The following is a 25622-nucleotide window of genomic DNA, read 5'->3' as shown; positions in this document are numbered from 1 at the left end:
GGAGAGACGGGCAGACCTCTCAAGCAGGTTTGGGATGACTGAGGGAGCAAGGGCGGGGTTGGCATGAGGGTCCTAAGCACATGGGTAGAGCCTTGTGGAGTTTGAAACCTTTGCTGGCACCAGGGGTGCCATCTGCCGACAGAGCATAGGTGAAAACAGACTCCTTATCACAGCCCATGGGTGGAAATGGAGATGGTTTCTCCCAGGCCTTGAAGGGAGCTGGTGTGAGGGCTGTCTTGTCTTCTGTGCATGCATCCAGCTGACTTTATGATTCACCGCTGTCCAGGCCTCGTTGCCAGTGCACAACCAGGTGTTACCCTCCATGGAGGGTGTGGACGGCTCCGACCCCTTGGCTACCCTGCAGAACCCCATGGGTAGACTGGAGGCCAAGGAGGAGGAGGAGGAAGAGGAGGAGGAAGAGGAAGAGGAGGACTCTGAGGACGACGAGGAGGAGGAGGGCGAAGACACAGACCTTGATGCCTGGGAGCCTGACCCCCCTCGGCCCTTCGATCCGCACGACCTGTGTGAGTAGAGCTGCTCATGTGAGCATGTGGGCCTGGTGGGCTGGCCTCTGCCAGGGCGGTATAGACTGACGCTAGAGCTCTGATTTCACTGATGAGGAAGGGGGGGGGGTGCGTGGGAGGGGGATTGGGGCTGCTCGTGCTCACTCTTGTAGGGGTGGTGGGGGGTGGGTCAGGCATGAGCCTCAGTCTCTGATCCCAGAGCTCTGGCTGCCAGACCGTGGTGGTGTCCAGCCCTGGAAGATCCAGCCAGTTCAGCTTTCACGAACTCTTTTGCTGCTTTCCCCCCCTTCATAACAACTTTAAGAAATGCCTTCTTATAAATAGACACCTGTTACCCTCCAGGCACTGGGGCTTCACCTTTTCTTTTTTTCTTTTTTGCCGCACCTAAGGCATATGGAGGTTCCCAGGCTAGGGATTGAATCAGAGCTGCAGCTGCCAGCCTCCGCCACAGCCACAGCAACTCCAGATCCGAGCCGTGTCTGCAGCCTACACCACAGCTGATGGCAACTGCCGGATCCTTATCTCACTGAGTGAGGCCAGGGATCAAACCCACATCCTTATGGATGCTAGTTGGGTTCATTCCCGCCGAGCCACAGTGGGAACTCTTCCACCTTTTCTAACTTGACTAATGCTCTCCATGGTCCGGTGAGGTTCGCAGTTTTCCCAGGGTCATGATCAGTGGTTGCAAGAGTCAGGGTTCAAACTCAGGTGGTCTGGCACCAGGTGCCCATGGTCAGCTGACCCTACTGCCTGTCTGTCCTTCCTGCTGGGGGTGTGTGGGTGTTCCTGCTGCCTCCACCAAGCCATGGCTGCTGGCCATCTGTGTCCATGCATAGATGGCAAAGCCCTTATCTCCTTTCTTGAGTTAACAAGGCTATTGAGAGCTTTGTCCTCACCCCATTTCTCCTGGGACCTTCCGTGTGCTGGTGGTGAGCCTATTCGCATGGGCCAGTATTCCTCTCCACACCCAAGAAAGAACTTCCTCATTTTATTTTTCTTAGAAGTCATAAGCTCTCAAGGCAACTCCTTAGTTAAATACACATAAAGTCACTTTATCTTCTAAATGCAGCGTAGCTCTGTAATATTGAAGGGTTGTAGAAATTGAAAATACCCATTTCCTAAGCCATCATCATGCAGTCAGAGTTCGGTAAAATGTCTGGTTAATTAGATTTGTTAAGGGTCCTGAGTAGGATCTCCGTGTGGACCACTTTTCTCTTTTTGCAGCTGTACACTTCTGATTCTGGTGCTTAGCTGGCAGATGAGTGACCCTGGGAAAGGGAGTGGATGCTTAGTGCAAACTGATCACTCCTAGAAAAGCTGCAAATACATAGGGCCAATTGTGTCATCCAGGTGAATGAAAAATGGGATGCTAAATTTGTTCATTTCAGCATTATCTTCACACAGTATGCATGGAAATCTCAAACATGCCCAGACAGTAAGGCTTCTATAGCTCCCTTTGAGGAAATTGATTAAATAGTATTGTCAGGTTTTTAAAAAATCGGCTTTACTGAGGTATAATTTATATACTATAAAATTTACCTGTGGAGTTCCCGCTGTGGCACAGAAGGTTAAGGATCCATCATTGTCTCTGCAGTGGCTTAGGTTGCTGCTGAGGCAGGTGTTTGATCCTTGGCCCAGTGCAGTGGGTTAAGGATCCGGCACTGTGGTGGAGGTCAAGGCTGCCTCGGATTTGATACCTGGCCCAGGGACATATACTGCAGGTTTGGCCAAAAAAAAAAAAAAAAAATTTCACTTATTTAGTCTCATCAGATTTTGCAACTTTAGCTTAATAAGCACTCCTTTTTTCTTTTCAGACCTATTATAGTTGATTTGTAAATTTAGTGCCACCATTCACATGCACGTCTAGTAGAGAGATAAGTCATGGCCTGTGTGCTGTTTTGGGCAGGCCGTAAGCAGATCCTGATTTTGGAGAAGCAGAGGATTTTACTGGTCTGTGAAGAGTAATGTATTGCAATTGAATGAGGAGTGCAGCCAGAGGAATTAATTGACTTTTGATCTGAAACTTGGGAGGTTGTCGGGTCAGAGCTTTTCCCGAGCCCATCACATTGAGGTTTCTTTCCTGTGCAGGGTGCGAAGAGTGTAACAACGCACACTCGTCTGTGTGCCCGAAGCATGGCCCCCTGCACCCCATCCCCAACCGGCCGGTGCTGACAAGAGCACGGGCCAGCCTCCCGCTGGTGCTGTACATCGACAGGTTCCTTGGAGGTGTGTTCTCCAAAAGGCGCATCCCCAAGCGCACCCAGTTTGGCCCCGTGGAGGGGCCGCTGGTCAGGGAGTCCGAGCTGAAGGACTGTTACATTCACCTCAAGGTAATGGATGCTTGTCAGTGTCCACTCTTGTTCCAGTGGTTTTTGGGGCCTGGATTCCTCCTGCCCCCCGAGCCTCTTAATTCAGTCTCATAGCAGTTGTTGGCTAGTCTTTTTCTTTTGATGCTTAACTTGTTTTCACTGGAGATGTTTGTTCTCTCACCGGTAAAATGAGGTTGCCTTCCTGTCCCGTAAGCATTCCGTGATTCATCCTGAGGGATGCAGTTCTCAGGGCTGACTTGGTCTGTGAGGGCTGCCAGAACCACACTCTGCAGAATGGGCAGCTTAACGAGCAGATGCTGTTTTCTCATGGTCCTGGAGGCTGGACGTCCCAGACCACAGAACAGGCAGGGCTGGCTTCCTCTGGGGCCACTCTCCCTGGCTTGCAGGTAGCTGCCCTCTGGCTGCCTTTGCACACGGCTGCCCATGTCTGCAAGGTGCCTCTGCTACTTCTCTGTGTCCTGATCTTCCCTTTAGGAGGACACCAGTCGGATTGGATGGGGACCCATTCTCATGACTTAATCGCCTCTTTCAAAGCCCTGTCTCCAAACATACTTACATTCTAAGCTACAGTGGAGCTGGGGCTTCAACCTACAAATGTGGGGGGAAGGACACAATACAGCCTATAATAGGGGCTTTTGACACCTTTTTTTTTTTTCCCAATTAACTTTGACTGGAATATAAGGAGAATTACATAGATTCATGTTATCTGTTAAGTGTCCATAATGTTTTTGGAAAAACGTCTTCTCAGTTTTTGAAACAGTTCTATCCTGTTAAATCTTTTGATCATCACATAGTTCAATGCTATGTTAAAGTATATTTATACTGATCTCTAGTCCTCACTTTTGATGCTTTTGCTTCTTTCCAACCCCTCTGCTATCTGCTTCTTGGAGACCTATCTGGAGGACCCAGAAGGGGCAGTGGGAAGGGAGGATATTTTGGGTGTTTTTTTTTTTGAGAAATTGGTAGCTGTCATATTGAGATTTTCTTGGTGAGTGCTTAAGATGTCTGGGAAAGAATATTGCTCTGTAAAGAGAAATACCTATCATGAGCTGCACATCTTAACTGAATGCAGTTGAATCTCCAAAGGAAGCAACTTGTAATGGACGGGGGAGAATTTTGCTTGTATTTTCCGGCTTATTAGTAGCATTTTTTGATGTGTTTGTTGATGAAATAGCAACCAAAGCAATACACTCAGGGTGCTGACTTTTAGATTTTGCTAGGTAATTCTCCTACTGGTGAGAATTCAGAAAATATCCTTTCCCTTTTACATTTGGCCAGACAAAAGTCTAGTATCTTTCTAGATACCAAGGGAGAATCAGCATCTGTGGTTAATTTATGGAACAATGTTTTGTGTATTGCGTGGATAGCCATCATGTTAAAGGTTTTGTGCACATGTATCTTTTTACTTTCACTGTGGTTGCAGGTTTCTCTTGATAAAGGGGACAGAAAAGACAGGGATTTGCATGAAGACTTATGGTTTGAGTTGTCCGACGAGACCCTTTGTAACTGGATGATGTTCGTACGTCCGGCGCAGAATCACCTGGAGCAGAACCTGGTGGCTTACCAGTATGGCCACCACGTGTACTACACCACGATCAAGAATGTGGAGCCCAAGCAGGAGCTTAAGGTACCTGCTGGGCTGGTGGTGCCTCTAAGAAATAGGGCTTGCTTCATGCTTTTCATACTTCTTCTTCTCCTTGAAGGGGGTTCTTAAAAAAAAAAGAAAAAAAAAAGTCCTATTCTTGTAACTCATTTACTTACTGAGTACTTGCTGTGTCCTGCACATGTCTAATAATCTCACACATGAAACAGGATGAAATGTATATGACTTTGGGGTCTGTCAAAGGCCTTCATGAAGATATCAGGCCTAGGGGGAAGGAAGTAGTTGTTTGGGGGAGCAGACAGGTATGTGTGATGGAATGATTAGAGGTGAGGGTCACTTAACATCATTTACACATTCTAAAGAAGAATCGGTTAGGAAACAGCAGGTCATGTAAAGTGGAATTCAGATGTATGGGCAAGATTTCTTTTCTTGATCTGAATATTCATTTTACCCAAAGAATTCTATGCACAGATTTCTGATTTTAGGAATATATTTTTCAGGGATAACTCTGTGGGAATTTATCTAAATATTAACTCGATGATATAATGAAAAGTCTACTATGATTCTAAGTGAAAATTCTTCCTCCCTCCTTTTTTAAAGCTATTTTAAAGAGGGGGTCAAAATATTAAAGATGTAAATGAAAAGTATATGAGCAATAATTTGGTACTGGAACACTGAATGAAACCATGCCTCAGTGTATAAAGAGAAATAGACAGTTCTTTAGGAGGGAACAAAGAACTAGATTTTGGTTAAAAAGCTATACAAAACTCATGACTTTGAAACCATAAGTAGATAATCTATAAACACCAAAGAAAATAAATGTATAAGGAGATTCATGTCTCATACCTATATCCCAATAAATTTTTGAAGCTGAAGAAATACATCTTTTTTTTTTTTTTTGGTCAAAATTCTTGGGCTAGGGATTGAACCGTGCCGCAGCAGTGATCCAAACTACCGCAGTGACAACACCAGATTTTTTAACCCCTAGACCACCAGGGACCTCCCTGAATGAATACACCTTAACTCTGGACAGGAGATTATTTTCTCTTTTAAAGTGGTAGGTGGGGAGTTCCTGCTGTGGCACAGTGGGTTAAGGATCTGGTGTTCGCATAGCTGTGGTGTAGATTGCAGCTGTGGCTCAGATTCATTCCCTGGCCCAGGAACTTTCACATCCTGCATATAAGGCCAAAAACAAAACCAAACAAAAAAACAGTAGTTATGGAGTTACATTGTGGTACAGCAGAAACAAATTGAACCATGAGGTTGCGGGTTTGACCCCTGGCCTGGCTCAGTGGGTTAAGGATCTGGTGTTGCTGTGAGCTGTGGTATAGGTCGCAGACACGGTTCAGATATGGCGTTGCTGTGACTGTGACGTAGGCCAGCAGCTCCAATTCGACCCCTAGCCTGGGAACCTCCATATGCGGCCCTAAAAAAGCAAAAAAAAAAAAAAAACCCAAAAAACAGCAGGTAGAATTGTAGAGGTGAAGACAGACAGAAGCAATTAAATAGGAATATAATAGGTTTGTATAATAACAAACAGCAGAGAGAAAGCAACAGAATGGGGGAAATATTTGTAATACACATTGAAAGGTTTGAGTATAAAAACGGAGAAAAATTGTGTACCTCTAACTGCACTATGTTCAGATGTACAAATAAACAAATATCAGGAATAGACTTTATTTAGAGGAGGGATCAAGTAGTAAAGAAATGTTAAAAAAATTTTTAAACATCGATGATTTAAAAACCCTTAAAACAACTAAGAGTTACTATTTTTGTTAATTTAAACTTGCAAAACTTAACAGATATAGTACAAGGAATGTGAGGATTTAAAAAAATAGGAATGTTACAGAATTAGTCCAAGGAAATAATTATAAGCAAAGATAGAGGTAGATACATTAGAATTTCATAATGTCATATTTTACTGACTCAGACATTGAGATGCACTATTATTGTACACACCGTTAAGAAAAAAATATCCTGCCAGTTAAGCTATGTTACAGTGCTTATTTTAATCAACAGAAATAGTTATTTTCTATTTATTGTAGGAGCTATTTTGGACTTATTTAGACATAATTTTGAAATCACATTACACTTATGCATACTTAGAAAGGCACAATATAGGCAAAGCAAATTGGATAAGATGTAGACTGCTTTGTGTGCAGTCTGATTTTTTTTTTTTTTTTCCTACTGAATCACTGTTTTACTTTGTCATGGATGTTTGTGCTTTGTATATCTGTCCTCTTCTGTGCCGTTAAGGTGTTGATGGTGATGCAGTATTTTAAAATAAGTGCTCCGCTATCACCTCTGGGATATTTTTCCAAGCCACTGATAGTAGCTTTTCTGCAAGTTTTGAAGCTGTGCTTTCCCTTTGACTGAACTCATGTGTATCTTTTTCCTTGATTAAAACATGAGTCCTTGGAAGTTAGGTGTTCTTTGATCAAGTCAATGGGAGGTTTCTGGCCACTTAATGTTTGAAACCTTAATGAGAGTCCTCCAGGGTGATCAAACCAGCGTTGCATTGCTTTGAAATTTCTTTCATTTATTCTGAGGGCAATGGCAATTTTGGGGGGCATCATTTGTTTGTTTGTTTTGCTTTTTGAACCACACCTGTGGCATGTGGAAGTTCCAGGCTAGGGGTTGAATTGGAGCTACAGTTGCTGGCCTATGCTACAGCCACAGCAACGCCAGATCCGAGCTGAGTCTGCAGCCTACACCACAGCCCCGGCAACCCCAGATCCTTAACCCTCTGATCGAGGCCAGGGATCGAACCTGCATCCTCTTGGATACTAGTCGGGTTGGTTACTACTGAGCCACAACGGGAACTCCCTGGGCATCATTTGTATTGTTTGGCAAGTATAACAACTCATGGAATGGTAGTTGGTCACACACAGGAATAAGGTGAGAATAGAAAGAGCTCAATCACATTTGAGCAGGAGCAGTGTGGGTAGTGACAGCTTCATTAGGGCAGTAACTGCTGAACGCCATGGATTGGGAGGCCTATTCTGATTTCTGAGAGACTACAAGGAGTATACCTCTTGGAATCAATGAACAGGGTAGAATTTTTATGACAGCAGAAAGATAAACCACCTAAAAATGTGACCACATGGTCATGGTCAAGTAAATTATTGAATACAGACTCTATAGAATATTGTTCCACAGTTGAAAGTGAAGTCTTTCAATATAATTATTTCCATGTGGTTAAAATAACGTTCCATAACAATTGTACATGATTAATTCATTTCATGATCAACATATTGAACTTCTATGTTTCAGACATTAGGAGAAGACGAGCTGGTGACCAGTGTTCAGGGAACTTGTCCTCTAGAGGGGAGATGGGCAGAAATATGTTAACAAGCAAATAATATCAAATAGTGAAAAGTGCTGTGAAGGAAACAAAAGATGTGAAAGGAGCAGATAACAACAGAGGTACCAGTTTAGATGGTGGAGAGGAAGGTCTTGCTGAAGTGATGACATTTGGGCTAAGAGCTGTGGAAGGAGAGGGGCCAGCAGTGTGGAAGGGTTAGGGGAGGGTAGGGGGAAGAACCCAACATTCCTGGTGGTGGACGACCAAGGGTAAAGGTACGGGGTGGGAAAGAACTCAGCTATTCTGAGGAGCTGGAGGCAGGTAAGGGAGAGATAGGAGTTGGGATGAGATCACTGAGCCTCTGGGGCTGGTGTCGAGCACATCACGCTTATTATGAGGTGAGAGACTGTTGCAGGCTATAAGCATGTGAGTGACGAAATCAGATTGTGTTTCAGGAAGACCACTCTGGCTTCTGTGTGGGGAGTGGACTGGAGGGAGCGAGAGTGGAAAAGAGGAGGCTCGTTAGAAAAGCAGGCAAGGGCTCATCTTGGTGGGCGTCTAGCTGAGCGGAGTGGAGATGGACATTGGAGCAGTCCCCAGTTCTTACTGAGGCGTTGCAGAAGAAAACTGAGACATGAGAGATACTGTTTAGATTCCGAGTCTGAGCAACTAGGCAGAAGGTAGGGTACTTACTTACTGAGATGGGAAAGAGAGGCGGGGGGGAGGAGGAGGCTGAGCACGGAAACATCTAGAAGTCAGCTCTGTATATGTTCCATCAGGCAGGTAGCAGAATGCATATAGAGGGAATGGATGGGGAGGGTCTGGGGTGGAGGCAGTGACTTGGGAGTCATTAGTGTAGAGCTGGTCACAAAAGGATGTAATCACCTTTGGGAGAAATAGGCAGGCCCTAGACTTGGACTGAGCTTCAAGGAACACCACTATTTAGGAGAGAGAGAGGGGAGCCAGTGGGGCAGGATGGAGGAAGAGACTTGGGAGGGCAGGGTAGCATGTGAAATAGTCACCTGCGATCCTGGCAAGAGCCATCTGGTGACGTGTAGTGGGTGGAGCCACTGTGATCACGGATGTGTAGAAACCTGTGTTTAAATACAGATAAAAAAATCAGAAGAGGGCAATGTTTTATTTAGATCGAGAGACTATTAATATGATCCCTTGTGAAGCTGTTCTAATAACAAAAACAATTTTTACAAAAGAGAAAAGAAGACACCGCAGTGTGTCTCTGCAAGTGAACCTCCTGACTGCCCACCTGCAGACTGGTGCTAATGGGGTCGGCTCACAGTGCAGCCTTTTTTGTTGTTTGTTTTTCGTGGGCTGTGGAAAAGTCTGAATTGTTTTCTGTGAGCAGGAGAAAGAATTTAAGCATGCAAAGCACACCCGCTTATGTCCTTTAGTTCTTGATGATGTGCTTGGTTTTTGCAGGTATGGTATGCTGCATCCTATGCTGAGTTTGTGAACCAGAAAATTCACGACATTTCTGAGGAAGAAAGGAAAGGTGCTTGGACTTTTTAATATTTAATATTTTATATATTGATTCTAATTTGTACATATTATATCTTTATGCAATCTCTAATTCTTCTTATCTCTGTGTATTTAAGATATCACAGTAGGTTTTTTAGAATTACACATCCGTGTCTAATTCTAGGGTCAAATGACAATGACATATTTACATTTCTCTCATGGGTCCTGGCAAATAGTATTTACTATAATGAAAACCTCCAAATACTAAATTAGAACCTAGATCAGAGGACGGTCCCTATCTAGATTTAATCACCTCTGAACACAGCCAAGGCAGGCATTGACTCTGTTTCAAAGTAAATGTCACTGAAGTACAATCTACACACAGGAAAGCGCACAGGAGTTCCCGTCGTGGCTCAGTGGAAATGAATCTGACTAGCATCCATGAGGACACAGGTTCAATCCCTGGCCTCACTCAGGATCCAGTGTTGCTGTGCGCTGTGGTATAGGTCACAGATGGGGCTCAGATCTGGTGTTGCTGTAGCTGTGGCCAGTGGCTACAGCTCCAATTTGACTCCCAGCCTGGGAACCTCTGTATGCGGCAGGTGAGGCCTTAAAAAGACCAAAAAAAAAAAAAAAAAAAAAAAGAAAAAGAAAAAAAGAAAGAAAAGAAATGTGCACAAATCCTAAGTAACAGCCTGATGAATTTTCACTTCACGAGCACACCTGGGTAGCCTGCGCCCAGGTCAAGACACAAAGCGTGGCCATGGCCCTGGGAGTCCCCTGCACGTTCTCATCCTCTGCACTCCCAGGTGTAACAAATCTCCTGACTACAATACTGTGGATACAGTATGCTTGTTACTGAACTTTGTATAAATGGAAGTCTGTGATTTGCACACTTTTGGTGTAAGAGTCTTCCCTATTGTTGCGTATATTGTAATTTGTTCTTTCTCGTTGCCATTTGGTGTTCTATTGTATGAAAGTATCATGACTAACTTATCTGTTGTACCATGGAAATTTGGGTTGCACCATGCAGTACTGATACTACCTGGGGTCAGGTCACATTTCACAAGTCAAGGGCAGAGTCTTCCATAAGACTCCATATTTCAGGTGCCAGCCTCAGGCCCTGGGGGTTCCCTGCACTCCTGACTAACAAGCTGCAATTTGGGGAGTTCTCACTATCTTCTTAGGCTTGATAATTCTCTAGAATGATGCACAGAACTCAGAAAAGTGCTGATTATGATTACTGTTTTATTATAAAGGATCCATCAGGACCAACCTGAGTGAAGAGACATTTAGGGCGAAGTTTGGGAGGGCCCCAAATGTCCAGCTGCTGTGTCCTTAGGCTGTGTCATTTACCTGAAGCATTGATGTAGGATTACCAGCCTGGGAGGCTCACCTGAGCTTCTGCGTTCAGAGTTTGTATCAAGGCATCGAGGCATCGTCCTATAGGCCTGATTGATTGGCTCCTTGGCCTGTGATTGAACTTGCTCCCCTCTTGCCTGCTCCCCTCCCTGGCTCATATCACCTGGCTCAAAGCCCCAACCCTGTAATCAGATAGTTGGTCTTCCTAGCACAGCCAGACCCATCCAGGGCCATCTCTTTAGCATAAACTCAGGTACATCACAGGACACCAGGAATAACAAAGACACGCCTGCTACTTGGGAAATTCCAAAGATTTAGAGGCTATTTCCCAGGATGCAGGGACAAGAGCCAGCAAAATTCCTGATTATATATACAACAGAATCATTTCCAGTTTTTGGTGATTATGAGGGTGTCACTGTGGACATTCTTACATGTCTTTTAGTGAACATGTGCATATTTTTGTTAAGTGTAGATCTAGGAGTGGAATTGCTGGGTCATAGCCTATGTATATATTCAGCTTCAATAGGTACTTCTGAATGTTTTGCCAAAATGATTATTTTGGGCAATGATTTTCAGATTTTTATAATGAAATATACCCTCTTATTATGAAACTTGGATCTAAATCACTAGGTTAGCTGAATACAGATTTCCATTGTAGCTCTTCCAGTCTTTCCAGTGTGGTGAGGTCCTGTGTGTGTGTGTGTGCTGGGGGTGGGTGGGTGGCATGAGGGTGTTTGTTCCTTTGATGTCTTACATGAATATATCAGAAAATAAGATCCTAAAAAGCTGCTCTCTGTCAAACGTTAGCCTTTGATTTGGTAACAAAATGGCAGACATTGGGTGTTCATGAACACTGGGCTGTGGTGAGATGGGGGGAGGAGTCCAGGCATTTGACCTTTTTTGGTGCCTATTGATCACCAGCCTGTATGGTTTCTCTCCTGTGATTCCAGTTCTTCGAGAGCAAGAGAAGAATTGGCCCTGCTACGAATGTAACCGCCGATTTATAAGCTCGGAGCAGCTGCAACAGCATCTCAATTCTCATGATGAGAAACTGGATGTGTATAGCAGGTATAAGGGGGGAAGTTTTCATGTACTCAGTTTTAAAGCTCCAGAGTTTATGAAGCTACGTGTGTGTGTGTGTGTGTGTGTGTACACATGTGTATAGACAGGGAACCGGATTGGCTGCTGAGGGATATTTATTATCTGTCATTTCCTTTCTCCCCCTGATCCTCATTACCATGTTTGTCTTTTCCAGTGTAACCAAAACCCAGCAACAGGAGATCTTTTCAGTTCAGTAAAATCTCCCCTAACTGGAGATTTTGAAATAGGAATTCTAGAGATTAGCATTCACTCTGAAATAACCTGCATCTGTGGTTTTTAAAAACTCTTTTCAGTAGTAGAATCTCTTCATCAAACTAAGTCATATACTTAATTCACACTATATAAAAAAGGAAGATGAAGGAGAAGTCCATGGTATGGGCTGGCAGTAGCTGGATCACCTAGGCCTGATGGGTAATGGTGGGAAATTTGCATTTCATTCCCTGTGTGATGAGAACTCCATACAGGCATCTGATCAAGGAATATTTTGATGTCAATTGTATTTCTCTGTGGATAAAAATAAAAATGTCACCTTAGCTTATATTGGAGCAAGAGTAAAGATGGGGAGTCCAGTTAGAAGCTATTTCAGCAGGTCCAATGAAAAATGGGAGTGGGAGTTCCCCTCATGGCACAGTGGTTAACGAAAACGACTGAGAACCATGAGGTCGCGGTTTCGATCCCTGGCGTTGCTCAGTGGGTTAAGGATCCGGTGTTGCTGTGAGCTGTGGTGGAGGTTGCAGACACGGCTCGGATCCCATGTTGCCATGGCCCTGGTGTAGGCCAGCCACTACAGCTCCTATTAGACTCAGCCTGGGAACCTCCATATGCTGTGGGTGCAGCCCTAGAAAAGGCAAAAAGACCAAAAAAAAAAAAAAAAAAAAAAAAAAAAGGGAGTGGTTTGAGATAGAGCAGTACCAATGGGACGGATGTAGGATTGCCAGCTTTTATAGGACTTGAAAAGGGAGATGGTGTGAAACGGCATTTAGGAAAGCGAGAGAGTAAATATTCCAGGGGAATCCGGTAAGATTGCCTGCAACATTAAGAGCTTACTTGAGGCTCACAGTCATGAAATTAAAATGAGTCCCCTAGTCTGGCTAAGTCATTCCCCAGTGTCTTTCACTGCAAAGGTGCCAATGCAAAGGGGGTGGGGAGTTGGGTGGTTTCACTAAGAGCTTACAATGCAGCAAGAACAATGCAGTGGCAGTGAGGTGGGACATCAAGGGCATGTAGAGGGAATGACCACAGCGATGGACTTTGGAAGAAGGGAGAGAAAATATCAAGAGGATGCGGGACTGCAGACAGGTGATGGAGGATTGCATTAGAGACGGTAGTGAGGGGAAGGATGACTGAGTCCAGGTCCCAGAGGGAGTGAGCTGGGGACTCAGGACACAGTGTCAGAGTGTGCAAGGCATGGACTTGGGCAGTGCAGGTTCTGCACCTACTGAGGCTGACAAAGCCTAGGGTATGACTGTGGGAGGGAGCAAATGTCTGAGGCACATGCAGGACATAGTGAGAGTTCTGCCGCTCCCTCCTGGGTATCCTGAAAACTCCATCCATGGTTCTGTTATAGCACTTTTTATATTATGTTGTGATTTTTGGTGTATATGCTGTTTGGTATATATGCTGCTGTCTCTTCTGGACTTCTGAGAGTAAAAACTGTTGCATATAACTTGCCATCCTTTAAGCAGTGAGATCCCTCTGTATAGCACAGGGAACTATATCTAGTCACTTGTGATGGAACATGATGGAGGATAATGTAAGAAAAAGAATGTCTGTGTGTATACATATGAATATATGTGTATGTATATATTCATATATATATGTATGTATGTATGACTGGGTCATTCGGCTGTACAGTAGAAATTTACAGAACATTGTAAATCAACTGTAATAAAAAATTAAAAAAGAATAACTTGCCATCCTTTGTGCCCAGCACAATGCATGACTCAGAAGAGGTAACTGTGTTAGCCAACTGTTAAGAGAAATTTGAGATAACTAGGAAAATTAGAACTTTGACTAGATTTAGTAGTATTGAGCAACTATCAGTTATTTTTTAGGTGTGATAATGGGATTGTGGAGGTGTATGTATTATCTACATATGTTTTAGAGATACATTCTGAAATATTTAGATGAAATGATTTCCGGGATTTACTTCAAAATAGTCTAATGGGTATGTATATAGGAGAAGTATTGAGGAAATAGATGGGATAAAATTGGCCATGAGTTGAAAAGTATTGCAGTGAGGGGGTGGGCACCCAGGGCTCTTTTTTGTGTTCTACGTATTTGCCGAGGTTCAGAATTGCCCATAAAAAAGAATCTTTTAAAAGTTCTTGAAAAAATATGTAATTTTTGTTGTTAAGTAAGTGAGTGGAAAAATAAAACACAGTCTGATTGATCTTATATACAGCTCAGAGACACATCTTCTAGAAGAGGTTTTAATGACGTTTTCTGAATCCCTTTTATTAGGGAATTTTTGTATGTTAGATCTATCTATTAGAGTTCCCATTGTGGCTCAGCAGTAATGAACCTGACTAGTATCCATGAGGATGCGGGTTTGATCCCTGATTGCTTTCAGTGGGTTAAGGATTCCGAGTTGGTATGGCTGTGACATAGGCTGGGAGCAGCAGCTTCGACTCAGCCCCTAGCCTGGGAACTGCCATATGCCATGTGTGCGGTGCTAAAAAAGAGCCAAAAAAAAAAAAAAAAAAAAAGGTAACCAATTAAAGGGGATACAATTTATTTGGTGTTTTCTAGACATGTTATGGAACTGTTGAATTAGAAATTTGTTCTAAGCTTCCAGAAGCTTACAGTAAAACAACAAAGTTCCTTTGACTCTAGCTACATTCCAAGAAAGGACTATGAGGTGAGCAAGGGGAAAGACTGGAATCTTGTCTCCAGGACACACCCTTGGCTTGGCATGTTCTGTCGTGTCTGCATTGCTCACATCATTTCAGAGGTGTGTTCGAGCTTTCACAATTTCTAGCAGCAAAATGGTGTCAGTGCTTTGAATTTTTAAAGCTCCCTTTTTTCCCCTGAATAATTTAAAACATCTCTTTGAGCTATATAGGCAGCAAAGATGAGAAATTTAGAAAGTGTGTATTAGCAAAACAGTTGTTTCCATTAGAAAAAACAATCGGGAAAAGAAATAAAGTGAGAGGAAATCAATAGTCGAGGTTAATCCAGATCGTTTAGGAAAACATTCGTTATGGAGTATTGTGTAACCATGACTCTTTATAACCCAATCTCTTGTCCCCAGAACGAGAGGCAGAGGAAGGGGACGAGGCAAGAGGCGGTTTGGCCCAGGTCGACGGCCAGGGCGTCCTCCAAAATTTATCCGCTTGGAAATAACCAGCGAAAATGGGGAAAAGTGTGATGATGGGACCCAGGTATGGAGGATGGGGAAGAAAGAGCTGCTTTTTGGATGCTTGCCTAGAGGATTTAGAACTATTACTGGACTTAAATAAAATGCCCTTCAGAGATGGGTAGTACTGTCTGTCAGTGCTTCGTTGCCCGTTAATTAAAGTCTGACTAGAGTTCTCTTGTGGCTCAGTGAGTTAAGGATCTAGCATTGTCACTGCTGTGGCTTGGGTTGCTGCTGGGGTGGGGTTCGATTCCTGGCCCAGGAACTTCTGCATGCTGCAGGTGTGGCCGAAAAGGGGGGAAAAATATCTGACTAGGGAAAGACAAAAAAGAATGTATTTTCAAACACTACTTACAACAAAACCCAACTTCACTGCCCTAAAGATGTGAAATTGTCCAGGGACACTACTGCAGACTCCATTTAATTAGTTTAAATAATTACAATTATGATATTCCAGAAGAGTCCTGTCATAGTCTTTTCCTCATTCAATGATCTGGACTAACTATCTCATGGTTTCCAAGTCCTATAGATGCTAAACTAATTAACCCTCTCAGAAGGAAAACATTTTATCTGAGCATCATTTAAAAAAAAAAGCAGCGATTCTAAATCCTAGCACTAATGTCCATCTAGGTAGGGAGATAATTCTCGGTTATTGTCATTTCAGGACTTGCTACATTTTTCTACCAAGGAACAGTTTGATGAGGCTGAACCAGCGGCTCTGAATGGGCTGGATCAACCAGAGCAGACCCCTCTCCCAATCCCTCAGCTGCCACAGGAAGCGGCATCTTCTCTGGAGCACGAGCCAGAAACACACGAGCTACACCTGCAGCCCCAGCATGAGGAGAGCGTGCTGCCAGCCCCAAGCACCCTGACAGCCGACGATATGCGCAGGGCCAAGCGCATCCGAGTAAGTGGGAAGCCAGCTCCCTCTCCTGGGTGGGCGCTGACCTTGCTGCAGGCGGCCAGCTTTGTAGGTGCCAAGCCGTTCGCCATCCACTTCTAAACCTTGCATCTGGCCTATCACACGCTCAAGCTCCTCACTTTGGAAGAAAGTATTAACTATTTCTCGGAGTCACTGTGTTCCATGGCAGGCTGGAATGGCTGGTCTTAGGTTTGACCAATTTAGCCATGGCACGGGAGCCTGGCTCTTGGCAGCTTCTGGACTGCTGTGGTTAGAGTAGGGTAGCTCTCTGGATCCCTTACTCACAGACTGGAACTGGAGAAATAAGTACATTGAGTTATAATAGTTACTTGTATTTAAGCCAGCCTAATTTGTGCCTAATCACAGTTCTCAAGTTAATTTTGGGTTTTGAATTTGGTTATTGGCGGTTTCCAAGGGATGGCTGGCAAATGCCATGACTTGTCAGTGCAAAGGAACCGTGTCTAGGTTGATAGGGCAGGTGCAGCCCACACACTGAGGCAGCTCAGAGCTAACCATCAAGTTTAGGGGTAGGGCAGTGACCTACGTGACCTACGTCTTGACTTTAGACCCTGTGGCTGCAGGGCCTGTCTGGCTGCTGGGCCAGGTGTGTTTTATCCCCATGTCACTCATAGCCTCGAGTGTGAGTTAGAACCTGCAGGGGATGAGTGTGGAGAGCAACGTGGTTTTATGGGATGAGCGCCCTTGCTGACAATTTACATCCAGAAAACAGTCACTTCAACCCATGTTTGTGGCAGCAGGGCGTTTCAAGCCTTTCCTTTGTCCTTCATGTGTGGATGAGAGAGACTTTTTGTATAACTTCCCAGTTTCTAGATGGTTGATCATTTTAGTTTATGTTTCTTGGGTCTTCTCATTTGCCTGTAGGCTAGAAGGGATCTTGAACAGCCGAATAGTCCATCCCTTCATGTAAAAATGCATTTAAACGTTTGTACCGTGTGACAGGATGGAAGAGCCCTGAGCACACCGAGGCCTTTAGCAGGGTCCTGACATGGAAACTTTGAAAATGTGTGCCTCCATGTATGTCATTTCAAAAGAATGTGTAAACACATACAGACCAGAAAGGCAGAAAGCTATGAATACCTTCCATTCATCATGCTACAAGATTTCCCAATCTGCATTGCACCCTCTTATGCAAATAACTGTCTTTTCTGCTTTGGCCATTCTGATTTTTCATTGAGTCCAGAGAAATGCTTGCTAGATTTAATTTTTTTGAAGGAAAACAACTAAAGTCCACATGTGCAAGGGTAGTGTAGCCATGCTGGTACTTGTGCTCTAGTACAAAGTTCCTTGTGTCACAGCCAAAGCCACGTGCATGTGGCTTTTGGAGGTCAGTCTTAGGTGAGCTATTTTTTTTTTTTTTCCTCTCACACATTCTAAAAAGCAGGGCTATGTATTTTTTCATCTTTTCTATCCAGATTGGTAATGACCAACTGAAGGGAAGCCTTCCAACCCCATTGGTAATGTAACTATTTTTCTCTCCTCTAATGCTGCCTGCTCAGTTGGAGCTGCAGGTAGGTTTTTTTCCTGTGTTTCACTCACATAACAGAATGTTATTTAAGTGTTTGCCTGACCTGCTGTTCTTTGCAACCTGTACTTACTAAATCCTGGTGGAAACGACAATTTGGTTGCTATAAACGCAAATTAGTTAATGAATACCAATAATGTATTTCCAAATAGGAAGCGAGTTAAACCGTGGGCTGCAATTTGCACATACACACAACACATGGTAGGACTAAGTGATCTGCAAGGTCCCTTCCAGCTCTGAAACAACCGAAAGACTTTTGCAGTGGCTCTGAGTTCATACTGTATGTGTAGCACTGCCGAAACCCAGTAGCATTTTCACTGGAGTCCTTTCCCCTGGGATCTTGCAGTCTAATTTGACAGACGATGTTAATGTAAGATGGGTCACAGTGAAGTGCTAAATTTAAAGGAAAAGCCTATAATCGCTATAGGAAGTTGGAAGAGTGAAAGGCCAAAGAAAGATGGAGTTGGGGAATAATTCATTGGTGATGTAAATCTTAAACTTGTCCTTGAAAGAGAGACAGGAGGAAGGTAGACCATTTCAGAGGAGGGCAGCCATGGCATCAAAGGCTGAGACACAGGAATGTGCTTGATGTGGTTACGGGACTGTGCACACGCTGGCCTGACCCTCGCACAGATGCCACTTGGAGGATAGTGGAGAGGAAGGTATGTTGGGTGGGGCTCCTGCACCAAAGCTTTTGAAAACTGAGCAGAAAGCAGGCCAGAGAAAAATTGCTTAAAAAAAAAAAAAAAAAAGAAAAGAAACATTGATATCCTAGATCAAAATAATAAAAAATCAGATCAATAATTTAGGTTCCTAAATACAAAACATTTTTTTAAAAATTAAAAAAAAATCAGATTCCTTTAGCTCTTAATATCATATTTTAGAAACATTTTAATGGTTTTTGTCTGCAAAGAATTTGTTGTCACAGAATTCATTTCTTTCTTTCTTTTTTTTTTTTTTTAAGGGCTGCACTCATGGCATATGAAGTTCCCAGGCTAGGGGTCAAATCAGAGCTGCAGCTGCCGGCCTATGCCACAGCCATGACAATACCAGATTCGAGCCAAATATGTGACCTACACCATAGCTCATGGCAAGGCTGGCTTCTTAACCCACTGAGAGGGGACAGATTGAACCTGAGTCCTTATGGATACTAGTTGGGTTCATCACTGCTGAGCCACAGCAGACGCTCTATCTCAGAATTCATTTCAGTGAATTTCTCATCACATGTTTTAGCAACTATGCCATTTTGGCACCTTTATTTATTTATTTTTTATGGCTGCACCCACAGCATTTAGTAGTTCCCGAGCCAGGGACTGAATCCGAGCTGCAGCTGTGACTTATGTCACAGTTGCGGCAATGCCAGATCCTTTAACCCACCACGCTGGGCTGGGGATCAAACCTGCACCTCCGCAGTGACCCAAGCCACAGCAGTCAGATTCTAAACTACTGCGTCACAGTGGGAACTCCTTGGCACTTTAGCGTAGCTTATGTACCGTCCAGTATGTAGTGGTTGGCTGACAACAGCTCTGAGACCCATCTCTGCTGCTTCCACATTTTAAAATAATTTCTTCTAGAAAATGTGCACCACTGCAGCTCTAAACTGCAGAAGATGCCGTAGAGTAGAAATGGCCTGCTAGTGGGTTGGGGAGTGGGGGCAGCAGTTTCAGCACCTCCTCTGCCTGGTAGTTAGAGGGTTATATTAGGATCATTCGATCAGGAAACACAGTCTAGTTCCTGAATACTTTGACAATGTGCAGGGCTCCATGGAAATGAAAAAGATGATAAGAACAAAGTTTGTCAATAGAACTAAGAAGGTGGAGCCCCATGGCTGCTGGTTTAGGGCAAGTGTCTGGGGCCACTCACACTAATCCGAGGTGGCAGGAGACTTGTGAGCCTAATAGAGTTCTAGATTTGGCACCCAAGGGGACGTGGAATCCCACGGGACCCAGGTGGTTGTGCATTGTGTCTGCCCTTGGAAACGTCACTGAACTTGGGTAAAGGAAACGATTGTTACATTCCCCAGGCACTCTGAATCTTGAATCTCTGAATCTCACAATAGTGTTTGTTCATTTGTCATATTTCCATGAGTTTTTTTTTTTGGGGGGGGGTAATTTTTGTTTATTTAGAGGAATAGCCATCTTTGGCTCTTGCTTTCTTTTTTTTTTTTTAAATTTTAATTATTTTTATTTGTTTCCATTATAGCTGGTTTACAGTATTCTGTCAATTTTCTGCTGTACAGCAAGATGACCCAGTCACATGTACATATATATATATACATTCTTGTTTCTTACATTATCCTGCTCCATCATAAGTGGCTAGATATAGTTCCCAGTGCTCTGCACAGGATCTCATTGCTTACCCATTCCATAAGTTTTTGAAAGTTAGCCAGAATCTCAAGAGCTTTTATGTAAAATAAGGATCTGTCCTGATAGAGTAAAAAGATTAGGTCACTGGTAAACAATGTAATGAAGTGAAAGGAAGCTCTGGAGCTGATTTGAAAAAGTTCTTTATAGTCCCTTATGCTCCGGAAAAGATCTTGAAATAATTCTTTTTGATTTTCATATAAAACATATTTCATTAGGATTTCCCACTGTGGCTCAGAGGTAATGAACTGAACCTGACTAGTATCCATGAGGACGTGGGTTTGATCCCTCGCCTTGCTCAGTGGGTAAAGGATCTGGTGTTGCTGTGAGCTGTGGCATAGGTCGCAGACATGGCTCAGATCTGGCAATGCTGTGGCTGTGACTGTGGTGTAGGCCGGCAGCTGCAGCTCCGATTTGACCCCAGCCTGGGGATATCCTAAAAAAAGCAAAAAAAAAAAAACCCTCTCACACACGAATCCCATTAATTTGCAAATGTTTATCAATCACTTCCTATGAGCTAAGCTATTTTTTTTTTTAAGAGCTCTAGATACAAAGGAGGATAAAACATGATGTAGCCCTGGCTAACAGGGGAAGACACAGGGTTGCTCAGTATCTACTCAAGATAAAGGAGGAGGGGAATTCTAGTGGTTAAGGACTCAGCATGTCACTACTGTGCCTGGGTTCGATTCCTGGCCTGGGAACTTTTGCATGCCATGGGCATGGCCCCCCCAAAAAATGAGCAGGTAAAATATCTCTCCCAGTCGTATTAGAGAAGCCCCGAGAAGGTCTTTTCTGTTATATAGTAACTATGTTCAGAATTTTCACTAACTCAAAAGTAATCATTTTGCTTTCCCTTCAGTGATTACTTCACATTAAATTTGGTTTAGAAGTTGCTGCTTGTAATTTGAAATTAAGGTTTTAATCATTGTTCATTGCACTCTTTTCATTGCCCAGATACTGATCTCCATTATCCATGCAGTAAGAGCGCCATTAACCCTTTAATTACTGTTCCCTTATAGTTATGTAAACATACCCATTCACAGATACATGTATTTTTTGAGGGATTTCCCCCCCCCACCCCGTAGCTATCTAGAGCTTTGCCCCTGGTGTTTTGAGGAATTTATGAATGAGTCTTCATTATAGTAGAACTAAAACAATGATTCTGTATTCTCCGTGTGAAAGATGATTCTGTTGATTTGCTCTCAGTAGAGCATGAGTTGTTTTCCCAGTGGTGGTGATGAATTTGCATTGAGTATCCATATTCTCTCATTTGGATTCCCTATAACCATTGCATGAATTTACAAGGTGGCTAATCAGCATCAGAAGTGCGATCTGTGACTGGAGAAAAAAAAAAAAAAAAAAAGAGAGCAAAACTGACTAGTTTAGGTAGGGAACAGAGAGATAAGCTTAACCTTGTTAGCATGGCATTCTAACCAATGGAACTAACTAGCTATACTGAGAAGCTGTCCTCTGCGTTTCCTAAGTAGGAAGTGATGAATGCATATACTCCATTTCTGCTGTGTGCTTATATATCTTGTCTCAGCAGCCAGTACGCTCATGTCAATCTGTATCCTCCTTTCTCTTTCTTTTTCATAAATTGAGGTATGCTTCACATAACCATAAAGTTCACTGTTTCGTAGTGGTTTTTATATATTCCCAAAGCTGCACAACCGTCACCACTAATTCCAGAACATTTTCTTCACCCTGAAAAGAAACCCCATATTCACTGCTTCCTTCCCCCAGCCCTGGCAAGTACTACGCTTCTGTTCTTTTTATTATCTTTATTTTTGCTAAACATTTTAATGGAGCTTCAAGTTCTTTTCCTCAAAGACTTCAACAAGTAACATTTGGCTGACTTGCTCCAGCCTCTTCATGCATGTGTGACTCATCCCAAGTCATTTCTTCCAAATCTTCAATTTTTATTCTGTCTCACTCTGGGATTTGTTTTATAAGTCCTCTATTTTTTGAATGTTACTTGGATCCTTTCAAAAGAAAACACACACACAGACATAAAACAGAACACCAGAGTTTGTCTTTTCAAGATGGACTTCTTTGGGGATGGCTTCATTTTTAATGTCTTCACCAGAAAAATCTTCCTTTCACTGTGCGTCCTAGAGTTTACTTTCTGTGGAAAGTCTGTGATGGCAGAGAGCATCCCTTTTCCCTAAAAATGTGCACACTGCTTGCACTCAATTTACTCACTAAATAATCTCATTTGTGTGTGTTTTTCAGAACGCAGCTCTTCAGCATCTCTTTATTCGGAAGTCTTTCCGGCCTTTTAAATGTTTGCAGTGTGGGAAGGCCTTCCGTGAAAAGGACAAACTGGACCAACACTTGCGCTTCCATGGGCGGGAGGGGAACTGCCCGTTGACCTGTGACCTCTGTAACAAGGGCTTCATCAGCAGTGCGTCCTTGGAGAGCCACATGAAGCTCCACTCAGACCAGAAGACTTACTCTTGCATTTTTTGCCCAGAATCCTTTGACCGTCTTGATTTGTTGAAAGATCATGTGGCCATTCATATCAATGATGGCTACTTCACCTGCCCAACTTGTAAGAAACGGTTCCCAGATTTTATCCAGGTGAGTGTCTACTACTGAGATTCCTATATGCTTCCTTTTTTAGGTGAAAGAAACGTTGATTTTTGGAAAATTGAGTCGGCCTAACATCTGCACTTTCATCCCTTCTTTGCATCAACTGTATAGCTGAGAATGATACTTCTTCAATCAAACTACTTTTGATAAGCAAAAGATTATTATGACCCTTAATTGTCCAAATAAGACATTGGCATTTAAACATTTAGTTGAATTACAAGTACTAGATACCCAGATCTGGATGTATTTTTTATAAAATCTTGCTTAATCCTTGCCAAACCCACTACTCATAAAATATACAGACCCTGCAAAAGACATTCCCATTTCCTGGCCTGGAAAGATTTTCTTCCTGCTACCATGGTGTCCTGTCTTGCACTACTAAGGTGATGCACTTTGGAAAGAAGTAAAGAGAAAGTTGGTATATAATGTACTTGTATATTAAGCACTGATCTCCTTTCCTGTATTGTATTCTGGAGCAAAATGGGTGGGGATAAATTCCAGAATATTCATGATTTCATTTGGACTTCAAGTGATGATATTATTATATGCCAGTGAACGAATAAGTAAATCTGAATATCTAATAAAAATATTCTCTCTCTGGAGTTCCCTGGTGGCTCGGTGGGTTAGGAATCTGGCATTGTCACTGCTGTGGCTCCAGCCATTGCTGTGGTATGGGTTTGATCCCAGGCCTGGGAGCTTCTGCATGCTACACTCAAGGCCGAGAAAGAGAACAATAACAACAACAAACCTCTCTTTCTCTTTTTTTAAATTAACAAAGCAAAAAGAGACTAGGATTTCATCATAGTTCTGCTAGTATTGAGAGTCTTGGTGATTTTCTAACTTTATACAAACAATTAGAAAAGAATTTAGTGGTAAAAGAGACTTCAAAAATAATGAAGGGAAACGTCTTATAGGGATGGTTTTATGTGACTCACTACTTAGCTCCCATCCATAACTCTTCTTCCCTGAATATTTATAGCTAAGAGAGTTCAGAGGCCATATTAAGTTACCTTAAGAGTACAAGGAATAAGTCCCAATTAAGGGGAAATGACACTTCCGTTGTCTTCATAAATGGATAATGTGTTTTATTTCATCTAATTCATGTCTTTAATTCTTCAGAACCTGATTTTATAGAACATGTAAAAGGACCAGTTACTAAAAGGGGCTAAATTATTTCTATACACGTTGGAGGCAGGAAAAAGTGTCTTCTTATAGATAACTTTGATCAGGATTCATTTAAATCCAAAGGAACTCCTGCTTTTAATCTTAAAAAAAAAGAGAGAAAGAAAAATAGGTCCCATGTGCTCAGGCCTTGGACTAAGCAAGTATTTTCTTCCTGCTCTTCAAGTCCTGTCTGTAAGGCTTTCTGGCTGCTCTGTTTCTCTCCGACAGGGTGGTGTTTCGAGGTCAGTTACCAGTCACAGCGGATCGGCTCAGGTGCCAGGTGGATGAGGACCCATAGCAATGCGTTTGGCTCCCTCTAGCGGCCATGAGCTGCCTTTTTGTCATTTCCGTGGCGCCTGAGCCCCCTGACTTTCTGTCTTCACTGCCAGGTGAAAAAACACGTGCGAAGCTTCCACTCAGAAAAGATCTATCAGTGTACAGAGTGCGACAAGGCTTTCTGCCGGCCCGACAAGCTGCGGCTGCACATGCTCCGACACTCGGACCGCAAGGATTTCCTGTGTTCCACGTGTGGGAAGCAGTTTAAGGTGAGTAACCAGCGGGTGGCCACTGAGGACTAGAGCCTGCTCAAAGAACAGATGTGAGATGTACTTTGTGCCTCGTTTGATTTAGTTATTATGATAAAATTAAGGGGGAAACTCACCTTACTTTCCCCAAATAATTAATTCAAATCCCCCAACAGAGTGATAGTGCATCTCCTACAAGAATCCCAAGTGTGTAATGAACAGAACTAAATTGCTATCAAGCAGCTCCTAAGAGGACTTTTACCCACCAAATCAAGAGATTTGTACTGAGCACTTATTAAGTATAGGAGCCCGATAATTGAGCCCTGGGCATCCAGACCTTCATCCAGCAGAGGTGGGAGATCTGTTGACTGTTGAGAGGGCTTAGACTACTTTGGGGAGTGTTAATGACTTCCAGGATTAAGATAAAAAATACCAAGTATTAGTAACCTACCTGGAATTTAGAAGAAAGTAAAGGAAAAACCCATAGGAGACTCAGAGATAAGAGTTAAACAAACACATCTGAGGAAATTCCCTTGTGGTGCAGGGGGTTAAGGCTCTGGTGTGGCCACAGCTGTGTTGCAGCCTGCAATAGCGCCTCGGGTTCGATCCCTGGCCCAGGAACCTACACATGCCACAGGCAGAGCCAAAAAAAAAAAGACATATTGAGGAGTTCCTGGGGAGTTCCCTTCGTGGCTCAGCGGTTAAGAAACCCGACTAAGATCCACTGAGGATGCAGGTTCAATCCCTGGCCTTGCTCATTGGGTTAAGGATCTGGCGTTGCTGTGAGCTGTGATGTAGGTCACTGGTGTAGCTTGGATCCCGCATTGCTGTGGCTGTGGTGTAGGCCGTCAGCTGTAGCTCCAATCTACCCCTAGCCTGGGAACTTCCATATGCTGCAGGTGTGGCCCTAAAAAGCAATAAAATAAAACAAAATATACTTCATTGGGAAATGCAGATGTCGTTGAAAGACACTCTGCAGGATGTGAGTGTAGATCATGCTGTCCTAGAAACTGGAAGAGTCAGATATGGATTCAGGAGAGGAGAATGAATTTTTTTTCTTTCTTTTTTTTTTTTTTTTTTTTTTGTCTTTTTTTGCCATTTCTAGGGCCACTCCCTTGGCACATGGAGATTCCCAGGCTAGGGGTCTAATCGGAGCTGTAGCTGCCAGCCTACACCAGAGCCACAGCAACACGGGATCTGAGCCACGTCTGCAACCTACACCACAGCTCACGGCAACACTGGATCCTCAACCCACTGAGCAAGGCCAGGGATCGAACCGGCAACCTCATGGTTCCTAGTCGGATTCGTTAACCACTGCGCCATGACGTGAACTCAAAGGAGAATGAATTTTAAAAGGAGAGATTTGTACAGAATATGGAGACGTTAAAGAGAAATAGAAAGTAATTTTCAAAGCTCAAGTTTTGTGGAATGTGTGTTATGGCGTCTGAGAGCTGGG

At 43.3% G+C, this 25622-nt stretch overlaps 1 protein-coding gene across 2 annotated transcripts in view; it reads left to right on the top strand.

The window, feature by feature from the left end:
• Nucleotides 1-25622, top strand: part of PRDM10 (PR/SET domain 10) — a 92218-nt gene that overhangs the window by 46860 nt on the left and 19736 nt on the right. The window contains exons 5-14 of one of the 2 annotated variants that reach the window (XM_013979567.2): nucleotides 287-524; nucleotides 2613-2854; nucleotides 4278-4481; nucleotides 9199-9271; nucleotides 11550-11667; nucleotides 14954-15083; nucleotides 15723-15965; nucleotides 17498-17509; nucleotides 22119-22466; nucleotides 24032-24187. In XM_013979567.2, the coding sequence (XP_013835021.2) occupies nucleotides 287-524; nucleotides 2613-2854; nucleotides 4278-4481; nucleotides 9199-9271; nucleotides 11550-11667; nucleotides 14954-15083; nucleotides 15723-15965; nucleotides 17498-17509; nucleotides 22119-22466; nucleotides 24032-24187 (1764 nt within the window). The remainder of the gene's footprint in view (nucleotides 1-286; nucleotides 525-2612; nucleotides 2855-4277; nucleotides 4482-9198; nucleotides 9272-11549; nucleotides 11668-14953; nucleotides 15084-15722; nucleotides 15966-17497; nucleotides 17510-22118; nucleotides 22467-24031; nucleotides 24188-25622) is intronic. The other variant, XM_013979568.2, reaches the window with a different exon arrangement.

Source organism: Sus scrofa, chromosome 9 (genome assembly GCF_000003025.6).
Source record: "Sus scrofa isolate TJ Tabasco breed Duroc chromosome 9, Sscrofa11.1, whole genome shotgun sequence".
NCBI lineage: Eukaryota > Metazoa > Chordata > Mammalia > Artiodactyla > Suidae > Sus > Sus scrofa.
This window is presented reverse-complemented; position numbering and strand designations above follow the sequence as displayed.